This window comes from Moschus berezovskii, chromosome 6, assembly GCF_049115385.1.
Source record: "Moschus berezovskii isolate FMDL1 chromosome 6, NW_MosBer_1.0, whole genome shotgun sequence".
Lineage (NCBI taxonomy): Eukaryota > Metazoa > Chordata > Mammalia > Artiodactyla > Moschidae > Moschus > Moschus berezovskii.
In genome coordinates, this window is record NC_142465.1 from 104,120,511 (window position 1) to 104,140,820 (window position 20,310).

The following is a 20,310-nucleotide window of genomic DNA, read 5'->3' on the forward strand; positions in this document are numbered from 1 at the left end:
AATCCCAAGAAGTCTTGGTTAGCAACGAAGCCTGCTTGCAGTTTGGTAGATGATGCCTCTCTGGGGCCGCGATTGCCCCCTTCTGGCTCTGGCTGCCCTCCCCTGCCTGTCTCTGGTTGGGGATGGGCCAGTCCACAGCCAGCTAGTTCTGCTCAGTCCTTTGTTCTGTGAGTGGGCCTGGCAGTGTCTTAGGTTAGGGCTTTTCGTGGGGTTGCTATCCCACAATCTGGTTTGCTATCTCAAGTTAGTTCCCTTAGATTGCCCTCCAGGCATTCAGACCCGGTCCTTACCCAAAGAAATGCAGCCCGCGCCTCCCTGCGCAGCCCCCCGCTTGCTAGTGGCGGATGCAGGCATCTGCGCTGCTTCTCCACTGGGAGTTATCATTGCGCACATAATCTGTGGGTTTTAATTATTTATTTTTCCTCCTGGTTATGTTGCCCTCTGAGGTTCCAAGGCTCTCCACAGACTCACCAGTGAGAGTGTTTCCTGGTGTTTGGAAACTTCTCTCTTTTTAAAAGACTCCCTTCCCGGGACGGATCTCCGTCCCTACCTCTTTTGTCTCTCTTTTTATCTTTTATATTTTTTCCTACCTCCTTTCGAAGACAGTGTGCTGCTTTTCTGGGTGCCTGATGTCCTCTGCCGGCATTCAGAAGTTGTTTTGTGGAATTTACTCAGCATTCAAATGTTCTTTTGGTGAATTTGTGGGGGAGAAAGTGGTCTCCCCATCCTATTCCTCTGCCATCTTAGGACTGCCCCCCCTCCAAGGACCACCCTCCCTCTTAGGACCGCCCCCCCGACTGTGTTTATCAAGTAGTCTGGGGAACCCTGGGAGGTGAAGAATGGGGATGCCTTCTGAAGAAAGGGTGATGGTTTGGTTGTGGCTGGAAGAGAAGGGTAAGCAAGGAATGTGCTTAGAGCCTGGTGAAGTAGGGCTGGGTTTGTCGCTGCATAATCAATTTCACCTTATGTTTTCTACCTCACTCCTCTTTCCCCACACTCTATATTCACCATTATCACCTGATTTGGAGAGCAATGTAAATTGATTTCATAGAAATGTACACCTGAAGACTGACAGCATCTGCATCGAATGAAAGTGAACTTCACTGAGAGATTTGGGGGTATTCTGGGAAGATCTGACTCATAGAAACAGACTTACAGAAATTAAGTTCCTTTTGCTGAAAGATCATATGCCTTCACGAGGTAAGATTCATAGATGAAACCCAAATAGAATAGTTCATCAGTATCTTTTAAAAATATCAAATATTATCATTTTCATACAACTAGTGTTGGGCTTCCGTCTATGGGGTCACACAGAGTCGGATACGACTGAAGTGACTTAGCAGCAGCAGCAGCAGTGTTGTATAAACAGAATAACTTTTCTGGGGGCATTTGGTAATACATATCAAAGCTCTTTAATGTACATACCCCTTGACCTTATATTTTGTTTGAAATATTTCCCTAAGAAAATATTCAAAAGTACAGGCCAAAAAATTTTTATATTCACAAAAACTTGAATACAACCTAAATGTCCAGCAATATAGGATATCCTGAATAAATTATGGTACAGTCAATATGGATAATAATTATACAATTGTTTTTAAGATCACATTTTAGATGAATATTTTTAAATGAGGAAACACAGTCGAAAACAAGAGATCAAAAGTAATGTGTGTGGGATGACACCAACTTTGATAGCAAACAAAACATACAGATAAAAAACTAGAAGCATATACACCAAAATTTTATAGTGGAATTATGTTTTAAAATACTTTCTAAAATATGTTTATCTGCAATAAACATAAATGGAAAAAGAAATCTTTTATTTTTTTGTTTTTTTAAAAATTATTTATTTATTTTAATTGGAGGATAATTACTTTACAATACTGTGATGTATGCCCTCTGCCATACATCAGCATGAATCTGACATAGGCCTATATGTGACCCCTCTCTCCTGAATTCCTCTCCCGAATCCCTCCCTAACCCATCCCCCAAGGTTGTTACAGAGCACCAGCTTTGGGTTCCCTGAGTTTTATATCAAACTCCCACTGGCTGTCTACTTTACATGTAGTAGTGCATATGTTTCAATGCTGAAATCTTTTATTTTCAAATAGCAATCTGTAAGAGAAAGTTTCTAAGAGACAATTTATTTATTTAGTCATAATATTTGTGTACATGTATCTATATTTATGCACTTACATTTTAATCAGTTGTTTTTGCTAGTAGTTTCTAAGGATGCAAGTTTTTGTTAAAAGATTTACTTTTTGTTTCTGCCAAAGCTATGTTCATTTGTTTTTTCTCTCCTTCAATGTAGATTTTGAATGTTATTTTACGTAGCCCTGAAGTGGTTGGTTAGTTGAAATGGAAGAACATATATTCACGACCATTTTCCTTTCTTGTCAACATCAGCTTTTATCATACGATTTCCTTTCATCACTTTGGTCAAGAGGAGGGGCAGAAAATTTTGAGTTAGAGCATGATTCAAAGACAATTCATGTCTGCCTCCATCTTACAGCCTCTCATGTACCCGAGGAATCGGGGATTGTAAAGGTCAACTTCTCTCACCTTGTTCTGGTCAGTTTTCTCCATCTGCATCACTGGACGGCACAGACACAGGTAATGTTCGCTTTTTATTGTCTCAGATCTTTGTAGCTGAGTATCTGTTAGTCCAATTTATTAAAAAAAATAAAGATTCTAGAGAAGAAAGATTCTCAGAATATGATGGTTCATTATAAATGACTTGGCATGAGTATAGGATGGATAGGAAAGCATTTTTTAAAAATTGATTGGGTTAGAACTTCATTCACTCTAAAGAGACGAAAACTGTAGTTCAGCATTTATGGAAAATTATTTTCTTTTAAAAAATTGGTTATGACTTTTTGCTTTGTGTTATCGAAATAAAGAGGGATTTAGGGGGTCAATAACTTTTATTTAGGTCTAATGATTTACATATTGTCTTATCAATCTTTAAGGGTTCTGTAGTAGAAATAACTCTTTTTCCTTAGGAAACTGGGTTTAGATACTAAAGAAAAGAATTAAAGAATATAGTTACATGTGCTATTTGTTTTCCATATTTACTGTTATTAGCATCTTTTCACACTGATTAATATAAAAACAAGGTACATCATAAATATCTACAGTTTAAAGTTTCTTTTTATATTGATATCAATTGATTGATAGAATCCTTTATGGGTATTAACCAAAGATTGCCTGTTAACAAATATTATTTTCGTGTAGGCTTCTCTGGCAGCTAGAAGATTATTTCTTTAATATGCACAGAATTATTTGGGATTAAAAATCCAAGTGTCTGGGGTCTAATGTAAAATATTTTTATTCAGCACATCTCCCACGAGGCACTGGAATCTGAAATGTTAACCAATGTGCAGTGTTAACCCTCAATAATTTTTTTTTGCAGATGGTATATGGGATATACTTTGGTAGAGTCATGTTATATTTGAAAAGACCAACACAGTATATTTATCTACTCAGGTCAAGAAATAATTATCACAAACTGTATTCCGATCCTTCTAAGAATTTTTACTATCAATAATGTAGATCTGAATACATAATATATATGTGTGTATATATATATATATACATATACATTTTAAGCCAAGATATTTATGTTTTTCAAAATCTTAAAAAATATAATTTTTGTTTTTTGAATTAATAGTTTTAAAAGTATCTCAGTAATTTGTAATGGTATCACTTTGCCTAACACTTGTATATGTTGAACATTTTGAGCTAAACAGAATAGGACCCAGCCTATTTAATCTATCAGTACATTAAAAAAAATTCTTCCCATATTTTCTAATAATCATAGCTATAGTTATTAGGAGTATAAATGACTTTAGCAAAAATATTGAAAATTTCTCATTTCTTATATAAATCAGGCTCAGTCTACATACTTTAGGCCCTTGAAGAAATTACTGAGCACACATCCACATGTGCGTGCACACACGCATAATCTTCTTAATCCTAGTATATTTTTACAAACGGACATTTTAATTTTTCTTTGGAATGAAATCATTCAGTTGAAAGTTTTAATGCAAAACTTTTGTTTACTCTAGAGATGAGTGATCAAGAAGTAACTTATTCTACCCTGAGATTTCTTCAATCACCTTCAGAGTCACAAAACAGATTAAGACCTGATGGTACTCAAAGACCTGACAAGACTGAGGGAAAAGGTACACGTTTGAAACATCTAGATTCACCTGACTCTTGTGTGCTTGCTTAGTCACTTCAGTTGTGTCCAACTCTCTGTGACCCCATGGACTGTAGCTCACCAGGCTCCTCTGTCCATGGCATTTCCCAGGGAAGAATCCCAGAGTGAAGCGCCATTTTCTCCTCCAGGGGATCTTCCCAAACCAGGGATTAAACCTGTATCTCCTGTGGATCCTGCACTGCCGGTGGATTCTTTACCACTGAGCCACCAGGGGAAGCCCTCTTATGGACTGTCAGACTTTTGGCTTTAGAAATAAAAAGTTCTATCCATATTCTAGGTGTTCAGTTGATAATAAGAAACCATAATGGTCTTTGCTGCTGCTGCTGAGTCACTTCAGTCGTGTCCGACTCTGTGTGACCCCCTAGACGGAAGCCCACCAGGCTCCTCCGTCCCTGGGATTCTCCAGGCAAGAACATGGAGTGGGTTGCCATTTCCTTCTCCAGGTAATGGTCTTTAATGATCTTTAAAAAAAAAAAAAAAAAAAAAACAGTTGTGAGAATGGAGAAATTGATGCATTCTTTTAAACTTGAGATGGTAATAGAGTGTTTTTATTCAAATTTGGACAAGAAAAATTCACAAGGACTCTTTTTTAGCTCCCCAACTAATCAAATCTGCACACCCTGCATTGGAAGTACGGAGTCCTAACCACTGGATGGCCAGGGAAGTCCCTTGTGAGGGCTTACAAAGTGAGAGACGTCGAGTCTCAAGAAAACATTGCACTTCCTAGAGAAATGTCTTCCAGAATGTGAAGACATGAGAAATATGCATTAGAAGCAGTGATTTTATTCAGACAAAAGGTATTTTTGATGTCTTAAATATTTACCAAACCTTAATGGCAATGAAGAAACAAAAAATGTTCAAATCAAAAGGGCATTCTAACTTTTCCATTCTCTCTCTGTACCTTCAAACAGTGTCACAGACTCTAAACTGAACATGACTTTTACTGATTTAATGTAGGGTCCATCAGAGATATAAATTTTGGATATATATATAAATATATATGTATATAGAGGATCTTGAAAGTAGGAGAATAAATAGAGCATTGCTAGAGAAAAACATTTTGAAGATAAATGAAGAAAAATTGATTTCTAGGAAGTTCTTTAAGAGATGGAGCTCAGTAACATTTGCAGCTTCAGAATACTCACTCTTGGATACCAATTTCTTATGAATATTGCCTGTTGTTTCCTTCTTCTTCATGATTAGTTGTGATCACAGAAATATGCCTGTCATTGTGGATCCTCATAAATGAGTATTGTGTTTATTGCTGTTTGTGCTTTTGTGGACAAAGGAGCCTGGCAGGCTACAGTCCATAGGGTTGCAAAGAGTCATACATGATTGAACACCCCCCCCCCCCCGGCCCCCGACACACACCTGTCTGTGCTTTTGTAATGGAGGCATTTTAAAAATCCTTCAATATGCTTCTTGTGGTGTAGAATTTCTGCAATGGGTGAATGTAAGTAAAAATACCCAAGATTTTAAAACTATAATTACTAGATGGCAAATTAAAAACAGTTTGTATCATGGATTTCTGTAAAACATTTTAAAAAATTTTATGTATCTGTTTTTGCCTGTGCTGGGTCTTCGGTTGCTGTTTTTGGACTTTCTCTAGTTGCGGTGGCGGGGGCTATTCTTTGTTGCTGTTCATCGGCTTTTCATTGTGGAAGCTTCTTTTGCTGAAGAGCACAGGGGCTTCCCAGGTGGCACAGTGGTAACGAATCCTCCTGCCAATGTAGGAGACTGGGGTTCGATCCCTGGATTGCAAAAATCTGGACCAGGAAATGGCAACCCATTCCAGAACTCTTGCCTGAGAAATCCCGTGGACGGAGGAGCCAGGTGGGCTACAGTCCATGGGGTCGCCAAGAGTCAGACTCCTGACACACACACACACACACACACACACACACACACACACACAGAGGTTCTAGGGCGGAGGGCTTCAGTAGTTGTAGCACACAGGCTCTGTAGTTGCAGTTCATGGGCTTAGTTGCCCGGCAGCATATGGAATCTTTCTGGACCAGGGATTGAACTGGTATCGCCTGCATTGCAAGGCAGATTCTAAACCACTGGACCACCGGGGTAGTTTCTGAAAATTTTTAGAGAAGATTGTTTCTATGTTTCAAATGGTGTCCAGGTTAAGATGAGTAGTGGGCCAGGCTCTGTCCCCAATGATCACTTTCTTCCTTCTTTATTTAAAGAGTCTTCAGTGCCCTGGCATGGCATTGCAGTGACTCTTGGGATCCTCTGTTTACTTCTCTTGATGACAATCACCGTGCTGGGTATAAAGAGTAAGTAACTGAAATACATCCAAGTCTGAGTAATAGAAATAACCACTCACTGTGTAGGTACCAACCATGCTCTATCAATTGTTCCATGGCTATAATCAGAGAATGTTCCAGGGAGTTCTTTCTTAGTGATGTTTTCCCCAGATACAATCACAGTGTGATCTTCATTTTATCTATTCCTGTATCTCTGAAGCTGTCTCGTTCTGTGTAAGGCATGTTAACGTTCTTCCTGATATAGGACTTAGCACAGAAGACCCCCTTTTCCATGGGGGATACCATCTCAGACCCCTAGTGGTGCCTGAAATCACAGATAGCACTGAACCCTGTACATTCTATGGTTTTTTCCTATTCATTCACACCTACGATAAATTTTAAATTATAATTTAAGCACAGTAAGAGAATATCTGAATTGTGAGCATTACTACTCTTGTGATTTCAGACCATTATTAAGTGAAATAAGGGTTGGATACAAGCACTGCATACCCCGACAGTCATCTGATGAATGCTACCAGCTGACTGATGAGAGTGGGATACACGTGACAAAGGAATGATTCCTCTTCCTGGGAAACACAGGAGGGATGGCGCGAGTTTCCATCACACTATGTAGAAATGTGTGCAATTTAAAACTTATGAATTACTTATTTCTGGAATTTTCCATTTAATATTTTCAGGTTGTGGTTGACAGGGTAACTCAAACTGCAGAAAGGAAAACCAAGGTTAAGGGGGAACTGTTGTAATAGTCCACCTTCTAAATTTACATCACTTTGAATCTCAGATACAAATTCTTTGAGAAACAACTGTTTGCAATGAATTACATTTCTCTTAATTTTTAAAAAAATCTATAATAAGGAAATGATTTAGTAAAATAAGTGAGTCTATGCATGGATGTTAGATGATCTTGAATGTGGCCTTTAGCTTTCATTTGAGTTCCTTGACATCTTCAGGGAAAAGTACTAATATGTTACACTCAGATAAAACTATGTATTTGGGTCTTCCTCTCTTTTTTCTTATGGATATTCTGTCTATTCCAATGATATTGGTGCTGTTTCTTCATGGTGTTTAGTGTAGATTTTCACAGTCAGAAGATGTGTTGCTAAGTGTTGGTCAGTTTCTTCTTTGGTATCTGTTTGTAGATGACACACTAACTTACAAAGAAATTGAACTGAATGCTTAGATGGTGCCATCATCATTTTATTTAGAAATCATGACTTATTTATTCTACAGTTAGGTGGCCCATAGTGAGAAATCTGGTGTTTCAATTTATATGGTCACATTGTAGAGGTGTTACTTTCTAAATGTAAAATTAATAATTAAAGGAATGAAATAGTTTGGTTGTCAAAGTGAGATTTCTTTTCTACTGTCCTAATTTCAACAGTGAAGCTTTTTCAGTACTTTAAAAATTATGCCTATGCTGTTAATTTTAGTTTTCCAGTATATTCAAGAAAAACATCAACAGGAGGAAATTCTATGGAACCTCAGTCAGAAGTATGATGTTATGCAAAATGACAACTACTTAAAGAAGCAGCTTTTGACAAAGAAGACTTCAGAATGTGATAGACTAAATGAAACTCTTCAGCGAATAAAAGGATTGGGCTTACTCTTTATAGAAAAGAAGGGATGCTATCAAGAAAAGAAGTCTTCAGAGTCTTTGCCAAATACAGGTATGGAGGAAATCTTGAATTGAAGATTGCACAATTTTCCATTGCTTATTCCTCCTCCAAAAGTTTTGAGGCTTAATACAGGCTTATGTTATGTGCTAGGGATCCAGGTCTGCTAGACAACTTTTAATTTGTGCCTCTTAGATGTAAAATGGTTATTTGAGTTTGCTTATCTCAAATATAGGATTGAGATACCAGGAATCATGTTTGGGTGAATAGTCTTATACTTTCCAAACTCAATTGCAGTTCTTGCCTTCTTATGCTCCCAGAAGGTGAAATAGTATTATATCAGGGCCCCTGAAAATTTGGATTGCTTTGGACCTGCGGGCAAATTAGACACTTCAACTTTGTTGCTGACATGAAATATGGAGACTATTAGTAAAAATACATTTACGCTAAAATAAATGCAAGTCATTTTATTTGTATGTTGTTGTAGAGATAACTGTGTGTTTGTGTTTCCATTCTGCACTGACTTCAGATATTTGATCTATTTTTTGATCAATGTGTACTCCCTCCAGTGGGCTTCCCTGGTGACTCAGTGGTAAAGAACCTGCCTGCAATGCAGGTGACGCAGGAGACGTGGGTTCAATCCCTGGGTAGGGAGGTTCTCCTGGAGGAGGGCATGACAACCCACTCCAGTATTCTTGCCTAGAGAATCCCATGGACAGAGGAGCCTGGCAGGCTACACTCCATAGGATCGCAAAGAGTCAGACAAGACCGAAGTGACTGAGCACAGACATGCGTATTCCTTGTAATACATCTACAAGACTTGCCAGAGTGTTGCTGTTTGTGTAACATTGTGTGATGATACTATTCAAAACATCTAAGAAATAAGAATATTAAATCTCATACGATAATAAACTCTGTTATTCATAATGATGGAATGAATTGGCCTGATTAATCAACTTCTAAATATTTTGTTTAGTGTTTGTTATGCAAAGAGATTTGGCATATTTGATATCATTTAGGTATGGTAGTTAGTAGAAATGTACTGTTTCTATTACTGAATAATTAATAATATTTTATTTTTTTGTTTCTTTTGTTTTATTTTTTACTACCTACAAAAAATTTAGATTTCAGGCTGTAGAAATGTTTACATCTTATTTTTTTTCCTTTCTGTGACCATTTTTCCATAGTCTTTTTAAAAAAATTATTTACTTTGGGCTGTGCTGGGTTTTTTTTTTTTTTTTTTTTTGACTGTATGGATCTTTGTTGGCAAAGTAATGTCTCTGCTTTTTATTTTATTTTTTTTTAACTTTACATTATTGTATAGGTTTTGCCACACATTGACATGAATCTGCCCCAGGTGTACATGTGTTCCCCATCTTGAACCCCCCTCCCACCGGTGAGGGTGGGATGATTTGGGAGAATGGCATTGAAACATGTATATTATCATATGTGAAACAAATCGCCAGTCCAGGTTCAATGTGCTGGGTTTTTGTTGCTGCACGGGCTTTTCACTAGTTGTGACGAGGCTACTCTCTAGTTGCAGTATGTCGACGTCTCATTGTGGTGCCTTCTCTTGGTGTGGAACATGTGCTCTAGGGCACACTGGCTTCAGTAGTCATGGCACAGGGGCTCAATAGTTGCAGTTCCTAGGCTCTAGAGCACAGGCTTGATGGCCATGGCACATGGGCTTCGTTGCTCTATGGAATGTGGGATCTTCCCAGATTAGGGCTTGAACCTGGATGTCCTGCATTACCAGGCAAATTCTTTACCACTGAGCCACCAGGGAAGCCTCTTCCATAGTTTTAAATACTCCTCACAAACATATCTTTTAATATTGTATATTATTGCATTGCATTTGTAACAATTTAAATGTTTCCTTTATTAGACTGTTAGTTTTGTCTTCTATAAATAATCATAAACATACTTTGAAGGATGAATAATATTTTGATTTGGTATATTGTAAACGATGAGGACAAGAAAAATTTCCAAAAAATAATTTTAATTTTATTTAGAAGGCATTTCAGAATCTCTAAACATTTATAAAGTTAATTTTATTATTATAAAAACAGCTTTTCTGAGGTATTATTAATATGCAAAAAGCTGCATATAATAAATGTATGCAACTTGATGAGTTGGGACATATGTATATATGGGAAAAACCATCCACAATTAGGGTAATAGGCATATCTCTCACCTTCAAAAGTTTTCTTATGTCCTTTTCTGCTCTGTGGTAAGAACATTTAGCATGAGTTCTGCTCTTTTAACAAGTTTTTAAGTGTTCGATTCATTATTAGCTACAGGCACCATGTTGTACAGCAGATCTCTATAATTTATTCACCTTGAGTAACTGAAACTGTGTACCCATGAAACAACAGCCCTTTCCCATCCCCCAGCTACCCCTTTTCTACTTTCTGTTTGACTACTTTTTACATCTCATACAAGTGGAATCATGCGCTATTTGCCCTTTGTCACTGGCTTATTTCACTTAGCATAGTTATCCTCATGTTTCATCCATGCAGTTACTGATGGCAAGATTTCATTCTTAAGGCTGAGTAATATTCCCTTTATTTTTTTATATGTATGAACTCTATATTTAGTTTTGGCAATAGACAAAAAAGTAAACATGACATTGTTAATTGTTGTGTTTCTTGATACAGGGCAATAAAAACAATGTTGATTCTGTAAAAGTAGTCACCTTTGGTTAATCAAGTATGTGCTTCTCAATTGTTCTCTATCTCTGTTTTCATAACCTCAGAAGCCTAGTGCTGGAAAATTAATATTCCCTCTAGAATAGATCACATTTTCTTCATCCATCAATGGACATTTGGGTTGTTTCCATTCCTTGACTATCGTGAACATTGCTGCTAAGACTATGGGAATGCAGAGTTCTCTCGGCATTCCAGACTTCTGATTAAACTCACATTGTCATTATTGAAAGCTGTTAAGATTTTTTGAGTTATGGAGGGCTGATAAATATCTTCCTCTGCTTAACAAAATACCAGATGAAAAGACGTTTAATGCTTCACCTTATGTATTATAGGCAAACTCAAGGAAGTCTCCTGGTGGTGTTGGGGAGTAAACTGTTACTACTTTACTGCTGAAACTAATAACTGGATGAGATGTAAACAGACTTGCCAAAGTCACGATTCATCTCTTTTGAAGATAGATGATGCAGAAGAACTGGTATCATGGGTTGTTATATGTACTTTTATCCTCTAGGCTGCTGTCTCTCACCATTGGGTCCAAGATACTGAGAAAATGGGGGAGTTTAGAAAAAGGAAACTTCAGTTATTCCTTGTGTCATGACTGTCAAGTGAACAAAAATTGTATAGTTAAGAGTCTCAAAAAAAATCAAACAAAACATTTTTCTAGTGAAATATCTTTGGTCTTTCCTTCTGTTAAGCTAATTACTTAAAAGTAAGAACTGAAGAACATGAAGACTGTTACACAGAGAGCCTCCTTGAGGGTAGGAGTGGCGGTTGCTTCTTGGAGATCGAAATTGATGGGCTGAGTGTGGCATTCATCACAATCCCTAGTAAATATTTCCTTCTTGGTGAATGCTATTCTCAAATACCTTCTTGTTTTCCATAAGAAAGATAAAAAGTTAATGAGCAGTAAAACTTGCCTGCTAATAGGAATGTGCTTGCTATTTTATAAGCATTCAATACATATTATCTATCATGATGAACATGATTAGTTCCAAAATGGAAACCCCCTTGAAGATGCAATTTGGGTCTTTGCAATCATCTCCTTTACTTAGGACTCTGAAGAAAAAGCATGCCTTTCCTTTGATGTAGTACTTAACCCTTCAGTAAATGGCAGCCTGGAGCCAGCAGTTATTTTTTTCCTATAGGTGGTAACTGAAAATCCAAAGGCAGTGTAGTTTAGTAGTTACTATTAGGAATCCAGGAGCCAGACTGCCTGGTACTGAATTCAGTTCTACTGCTTACTAGCTGGGTGACCCTAGGCAAATTACTTAACTGCTCTGGGCCTCAGTTTTCCCACCTGAAAAATGTAGATAATAATGAGAAATATAAAAGTGGTGGTAGTTTTACAAATTAGATTTATGGTAATTTTCATTGCATCTGTAGGCAACATTCTGGAGGAGGTAATGGCAACCCACTCCAGTATTCTTGCCAGGATAATCCCATGGACAGAGAAGTCTGGCAGGCTACAGTCTGGTGTCTCAAAAGTCGGACACAACTGAGTGACTGAGCATGCATGCATGTAGGTAGCATTTACTTGATCAGTATTTGTATATATTATATCAATATGTATATCTCTCAAAAAGAATTGTAAAAAGAGAAAATACAGTGACAATAATATTGCATTTATCTTTTAAATTTATTGCAAATAAAAACTATCCACACACACAAATGTGTTTTTGCAGAGAAACAGTTGCAACTATCAGTCTGAAATCTCTTATTATCTAGATAAACAAAACAAAATTTCTATGCAAATCTAGCAGATATTTTAAATCATAACATGAAAGAATTATGATGTCAAGTCATAAAATAATTTTTTATGTTTGTTGCACTAAAATAATTAAAATTATATTTAGAAATATATTCAGTCATTTAATCAGACATTATGTACTATGTCACTTTGATATATTACATTTGGGGGCATAGTAAATATTTCCAAATATGGCCCTGTTTCCCTCCACCCCTTCCAACTACTGAACTACAGCAAGTCTTTTTTTTTTTTTTTAATGAAGTTGAAGGCTCTAATGCTCACATCCCCACAGACATTTGTAATTTTAATAATTTGTTTAGAAGATTTCTTCTTTCACTTGGAATATGTAATGATTATTTTTCTTAAGTTTTAAGTTTTCTCTGGAGCATGACTTTGAATGGTTTCATAAAATGTCATGTATTATTTAACAACTCTTCTATTGTTAGATATTTAGATTTAAACTTTTCCACATTTTAAATAACCTATTAGAGTGGCAGCCATTTGTAACAGAAATAAACTATTAGATGAAAATTACTTTGGAAAATGAAAATACACTGGTTGAAGGGAGAGAGAGTCTTCTAGGAAGGAGGGATGAAGGATCATGTAGAAATTAGCAGACCACTGGTAGGAGAAACAGCTAGATCTTTCACCTGACCTTATTTTCATTCATTTAACAGATGGTAATTTGGTCCCATGATATGTTTTGTTTCCTTTATAGAACCTCCTTCAATCCCAGACTTGTCAAAATTCCTACTGGATTGGATTATCATTTAGCAAAATGGAAAATAGGTGGAAATGGATTGACAATGGCATACCTTCTAGGCTGTAAGTTTCCGGGATGCATTCAAACTCTTATATTGGTATTGGGTTGGAATGATTGTTTCTAAAAAGAATCTTCATGTAGCTCAACTCATTTTCAGGTAGAAGTCATTAGTAAGGAGAATGATTTAAAAAGTGTTTCAGGAAGTATATAGTTAAAAAGGAAGAGAAGCATCATACAGTTATTAATATAAAATTATGATGCTAAACAGATGTTCAGAAGTATGTGTTATGAGGACCACAGACTAAAACAGAATCATAAAGTAAGGGAATGTGATGTGATTGGACCATCCTGAGTTAGCCATAGTGATCCCTTCCACAACCACAAATAAGTATTTTGAGTATCCTCAAAATTCACTTGAAACTCCTTTGTATTAGTGGTGGTGGCAGTGGTTTAGTCACTAAGTCGTGTCTGACTTTTGTGGCCCCATGGACTGTAGCCCACCTAGCTCCTCTGTCCATGGGATTTCCCAAGCAAGAATACTGGAGTGGGTTGCCATTCCTTTCTCCAGGGGATCTTTCCAACCCTGGGATTGAACCCGTGTCTCCTGCATCTCCTGCTTTGCATGCAGATTCTTTACCACTGAGCCACCGGGAAGTCTTTGTATTAGTAGTTTATATTAATTATGCTGCTGCTGCTAAGTCGCTTCAGTCGTGTCCGACTCTGTGCGACCCCATAGATGGCAGCCCACCAGGCTCCCCCGTCCCTGGGATTCTCCAGGCAAGAACACTGGAGCAGGCTGCCATTTCCTTCTCCAATGTGTGAAAGTGAAAAGTGAAAGTGAAGTCACTCAGTCGTGTTCAACTAGTAGCGACCCCACGGACTGTAGCCCACCAGGCTCCTCTGTCCATGGGATTTTCTAGGCAAGAGTACTGGAGTGGCTTGCCATTGCCTTCTCTCTAAACATAAATGTAAATAAAACATATACAGATACACATGCCCACATCCTCTCTATAGTCCTTCTATTAAGTGCAGTACTTTGTGAACTCTTGTGTTTACATTTAGTTATAATCTGCTATTTAATGATTTTTTTTTAATCTGAACTGTTACATTTTTTATTTCTAAGAGTTCTCTTACATCTTCAAATCTGCTTGCTAGTTACTCATGTATTCAAACTGTCTTGAATTTATTGATTTCTTGAAAGATATTTATCATCCTCAATTTATATTTGGTATCTGGTCATTTTAATGTTTGAAGTTTTGTGGGTCCAACCTATCATGTCTTTTGTTCATGATGTTATTTTCTTTGTAGTGGTTAGTGATTTTTTTTTTTTTTTTGAGCCTCTGGAAATTATTTGAGGATTGAGATGAAGGTGGCTTCCTCAAGGAAAAAATTTGCCTTTGTTGGCTGTCTTGGGGCACTGTGAATCTGAGCAGTTTTTAATTCTAAATTTGGGCTCTGCAAGTAGTGTGATTCTGGGCTGCAAACCTACCAGAGATGCCATTCAGGAAACAACCTTAATGGAATCATAGTCTGTGAGTACAGTTTCAGGTGAACACTTTCAGGGCCAAAATAAGATGCTCACATTGCATAATTAATCAAATCCAAGTTAAACACATAGCGCTATGCAAGAGGAAAGAAATGGGATAGCCTATCACACTTGGATGACATGGGATAGGTTGTCAGTTAGGAGAAGGGGCAAGTGTGTGAAAAGATGCCCTGGATCCTAAGTTACACACTCTTCATCTGACCTGGCTCTGTGGTATCACACTTCCCTGACAATGGTAGAAGGACCAGACTTGAGATTTTGAGTAAGGGGGCCAACAGACAGAAGGTTCTTGTGGCCAGCACATACCTTTTCTCTACTGGGTGGATACAGGAGCAAACATGCCTGGTTAGAGCAATTAACTTGAGGGGCAACTATGGATTCCACTAAGTTCCTCAGTCAGGGGGCCATAATGAGTGTCACCCATGGGTGACAAACTTAGGAATGAATGTAGAGTGTCTATGTTCATCATGTATATTTTATGTATGATATTTTATGTCTGCTTGATTCTTTCTTCCTTTTCTATGTTCAGCACACATGGGTTCTACTTACTCTTTGTCTTTGCGCTCAGTTGCTCAGTTGTGTCCAACCCTTCAACTGTAGCTGACCAGGTTCCTCTGTCAATGGAATTTTCCAGGTCAAAATACTGGAGTGGGTTGCTATTTCCTTCTCCAGGGGATCTTTCCAACTCAGGGATTGAACCTACATCTCCATCGGCAGGTGGATTCTTTACTGCCAAGTGAAGCCCTCTGCTTACTATATCTAACAAATCACATAAATTACTAACTTACTTAACACATCTGGTACTTTCTGCATGTGCCTCTCAAGCTATTTAGTTTCATTTATCTTCCTTAATTGTTTCTTTTTTACCTGTAGCATATTCAAGTATTCCTCGGTAATACAGCAAGTGCAAACTGCATAAGGGGTAGTTTGTGATTTTGGATTGTTAGGTGGGATTATTCCTTTTCTCTTCTGCTTAAATTCAAGATTCAAGACAGTACTAAAGTGGTTTTTATTGAAAATATATCATTTTTGTCTCAACCCTTTTGGTAGCTTGTTTTCTATGAATTGAGTTGGTCAAAAAGTTGGTTCGGGTTTTCCAGTAAGGTGTTATGAGCTTTTCTGAACAACCCAATAGAATTTTCATCTTGGGCAGAATTCATTCTTTAGCCTGCTACGTCTGAGGGAAAGACTGGTTTCAGTGCTTCACTTACCCTTCTGGGTTTCCATCTTTGCTTAACCTTCATAGCCTGAGCATGAATCTGCCTCTTGCCAGTCCATGAAATTGCTCAAGAGGTTTTAAAATATTTTGTTTCAGCATTTTAAACTATTTTTAACAGGAAGATAGTTCTCCCCTAATCCACCACTTTGCTGAAACAGAGATCCTGTTTTAGATATTTTTTCAGTGAAATTTTAATGTTTTAGTTAATAACTATTAGCTAGGAGATCCAACCAGTCCATTCTAAAGGAGATCAATCCTGGGTGTTCATTGGAAGGACTGATGCTAAAGCTGAAACTGCAATACTTTGGCCACCTGAATCGACGAGTTGACTCACTGGAAAAGACTCTGATAATGGGAAAGGTTGGGGGCGGGAGGAGAAGGGGACGACGGAGAATGAGATGGCTGGATGGCATCACCGACTCTGTGGACATGAGTTTGGGTGTACTCTGGGAGTTGGTGATGGACAGGGAGGCCTGGCGTGCTGTGATTCATGGGGTCGCGGAGAGTCGGACACGACTGAGTGACTGAACTGAACTGAACTGAACTGATGGGGGTAACAGCCTCGTAGCTAACTGGAAGAGAGGGAAAGAAAAGATATAAAACATCCATTAAACAACTTCATCTCTGCCTATATTCCAATTCTACTTTTTCTTCTTAAATTATATTCATGTGTGACCTTGTTACCTGTATCATAGAAATTCAGTTCCTCTCCTTTTAAATATCTCATTTTAATTGAAATAATTAACACAAGAAAGCAGGTTACTATGTCATGATCTCAACTAGCAATATTGTTCTCTGATCAAAAATTCCCAGTGTGAAACAAAATGTGAAGTTATAGATGTGATCAAGATGTTATTCTATTTAATGGGCTAAAGACAATAGAAAATCTTTTATTTTATTTTATTTATTTGGCTGAGCTGACTGTTAGTTTCAAATATACAGGATCTTTCATTGTTTCATGTGAACTCTTAGTTGTGGCTTGTTGGCATGTGGGATCTAGTTTTCTGACCAGGGATTGAATCCACGCCCCTTGCATTGGGAGTGTGGAGTCTTAGTTACTGGACCATTATGGAAATCCTGAAAATCTTTTAGTGATGAACTTATTGTTAATATTTCAATTCAGTTCAGTTCAGTTCAGTCGCTCAGCCGTGTCTGACTCTTTGCAACCCCCATGAATCACAGCACGCCAGGCCTCCCTGTCCATCACCAATTCCCGGAGTTCACTCAAACTCACATCCATCGAGTCGGTGATGCCATCCAGCCATCTCATTCTCTGTCGTCCCCTTCTCCTCCTACTCCCAGCCCTCCCAGCATCAGAGTCTTTTCCAGTGAGTCAACTCTTCACATAAGGTGGCCAAAGTATTGGAGCTTCAGCTTTAGCATCAGTCCTTCCAATGAACACCCAGGACTGATCTCCTTTAGAATGGACTGGTTGGATCTCCTTGCAGTACAAGGGACTCTCAAGAGTCTTCTCCAACACCACAGTTCAAAAGCATCAATTCTTCGGCGCTCAGCTTTCTTCACATTCAACTCTCACATCCATACGTGACCACTTGGAAAACTATAGCCTTGACTAGCTGGACCTTGGTTGGCAAAGTAACGTCTCTGCTTTTTAATATGCTGTCTAAGTTGGTCATTACTTTCCTTCCAAGGAGTAAGCGTCTTTTAATTTCATGGCTGTAATCAGCATCCGCAGTGATTTTGGAGCCCCCCAAAATAAAGTCTGATACTGTTTCCACTGTTTCTCCATCTATTTCCCATGAAGTGATGGGACCAGATGCCATGATCTTTGTTTTCTGAATGTTGAGCTTGAAGCCAACTTTTTCACTCTCCTCTTTCACTTTCATCAAGAGGCTTTTTAGTTGCTCTTCACTTTCTGCCATAAGGGTGGTGTCATCTGCATATCTGAGGTTATTGATATTTTCCTGGCAATCTTAATTCCAGCTTGTGCTTCTTCCAGCCCAGCGTTCCTCATGATGTACTCTGCATATAAGTTAAATAAGCAGGGTGACAATATATAACCTTGATGTACTCCTTTTCCTATGTGGAACCAGTCTGTTGTTCCATGTCCAGTTCTAACTGTTGCTTCCTGACCTGCATACAGGTTTTTCAAGAGGCAGGTCAGGTGGTCTGGTATTCCCATCTCTTTCAGAATTGTCCACATTTTATTGTGATCCATACAGTCAAAGGCTTTGGCATAGTCAATAAAGCAGAAATAGATGTTTTTCTGGAACTCTCTTGCTTTTTCATAGGCCAGATATTTAGAAAACAGACTTAAAAATATGATTTATGTTGTTGTAAGCTGCAGAATTAAACAGTTGACCGTATATGTTTTCTGTCCTACAGTAATTTGACAATAACGGATTATCGTTTTGGGAAAAGTGGATGTGCATTTTTAACCTCAACAAGAGTAGAAACTATTAATTGCAATAACACCTATAATTGTATCTGCAAGAAGAGAATTGATTACTTCAATAAACACTAAGAAGAAAAGGTGAAATGGAATTTTGTAAATTTTTTTGTTTTTGGTTTTCTATAGTAATTTGTGGTTAACTACAAATTAATGTTTTTGACTGCAGGACTTAGTTCACTGTAGAAACAGATGAGATGGAAGAGGAAGAGAAAACGCTCTTTTGGACTGTGATCGAAGAAATCAGATGCCATGTGTCTTCTTGGGGTAGAGAGAACCATTTTGTCTTTAGACAGCAGTTACCCCTCTCTTTTAATGGTTTTGAGGAATTGCTTTTTGTTTTCCTAAAACACCCCTAGAATCAGACAACTTTGATAAATAGCTTGAGTTTTTTCCTTATCAATAGGATAAATCATTTCAATAGACTCTGGCTTTGAGAGATCATAATCAATAGCTAAAAAGTAGTTATCCTTCCTCCCACCCCATCTAGATACTTAACTCTCATTAAAAATAATTTTGCTATAATTTCAATCTTACTGAATAGTTGAAACAGTAGTACAAAGAAATATCACGTAACTTTTACCCATGATTACCATTTGTTTAAATTTTACTGTATATGCATTTATAGTTTCTTTCTCTCTGTCTCTTTCCTTGCTGACTCATTTGATAATAAATTTAGGACATTATGCCCCTTTGTCTAAATATTTCACAAGAACAAGGATTTTGTCCTCTTTAACCATAGAACAATTGTCAAAATAAGGAAATTTAGCACTGGTACAGTACTATGAGGGAAGCCTGGTGCTCTGCAGTCCTTGGGTAGCAAAGAGTTGGATATGACTGAGCAACTGAACAACCGATAGCAGAGTTCCAATTGATACACAGTCCTCCCCATCAGCTATAGACATGGCCCTTCATAATTTGAAACACAGTGTTACAATGATGAATTCCACCATCACTTCTTATACAAAGTGGTAGTGGAAAAGGAAGAAGAAAAAAGACATAATTTCTTATCATGTAACTATAAAAAATATAGCTATAAAAAGAGCTGTAAAAAATAGCCACCAATCCCCTTGTCTCTGTAATAGGCTATGAAGCCATAGTTGAATGTATCACTTTCTATTCCTACCACTCATTTTTCTCATAAAACTAATGCCTCAACTAGTTGTGCAGCAGATTGGTGTTGTGGTGGTGGCTCAGAAGAGCTCTGGTGCTGAAAGGTTGTTGCTGAACCACGAAAGATGCCAGGATTCTTGGCCTCTGGAGGAGAATTCAATCTGGGGCCAAAGACTCATCACTCAGGGCTTTTGGGTAATGAAGTTTTATTAAAGTATAAAAGAGATAGAGAAAGCTTCTGACATAGACATCAGAAGGGGGCAGAAAGAGTGCCACCCTGCTAGTCTTTAACTTGATGTTATATAGCTACTAGCAGTCTGCTAATTAAAGAAAGGAAATATCTCAAAATTCAGAGAATGGCACTAGGCCCCTCACCTACAACATGCATTTTTGAGATAACATGGACACCAGGTGAATCATAAAATAATTGACATGAATCTTGAAGAAAGGCAGATTTCAATAGAAATATATAGTTTCATTAACATAGATTAGGAGAACAATGTATTGAAGGAGGAAACAGAACAAGCTCTATCTTGAAACCAGGACTCCATCTTGGGCGGGACTGTGGACTTTGAGCTATAAGCCCAGTATTTATGGAAATTATATACCAATAGAAAAGCCAGGCCCCTGGAAGGAAGAGCCCCAGCGCTCTCTGTCGCCTAAAAGAATACCCTAATTATCTGTGTAACCGAA

General features: G+C 37.8%; 1 protein-coding gene across 1 annotated transcript; it reads left to right on the forward strand.

The window, feature by feature from the left end:
• The first annotated feature begins 534 nt into the window (after positions 1-534).
• On the forward strand, positions 535-19,174 carry LOC129537267 (killer cell lectin-like receptor 5). Its single transcript, XM_055396805.2, has 9 exons — positions 535-1,200; positions 2,513-2,613; positions 4,068-4,184; positions 6,418-6,507; positions 7,929-8,165; positions 11,152-11,294; positions 13,285-13,391; positions 18,441-18,588; positions 18,674-19,174. The coding sequence occupies exons 3-8, from the start codon at positions 4,070-4,072 to the stop codon at positions 18,577-18,579; spliced, it is 831 nt and encodes a 276-aa protein (XP_055252780.2). The 5' UTR covers positions 535-1,200; positions 2,513-2,613; positions 4,068-4,069; the 3' UTR covers positions 18,580-18,588; positions 18,674-19,174.
• Positions 19,175-20,310: the final 1,136 nt, after the last annotated feature.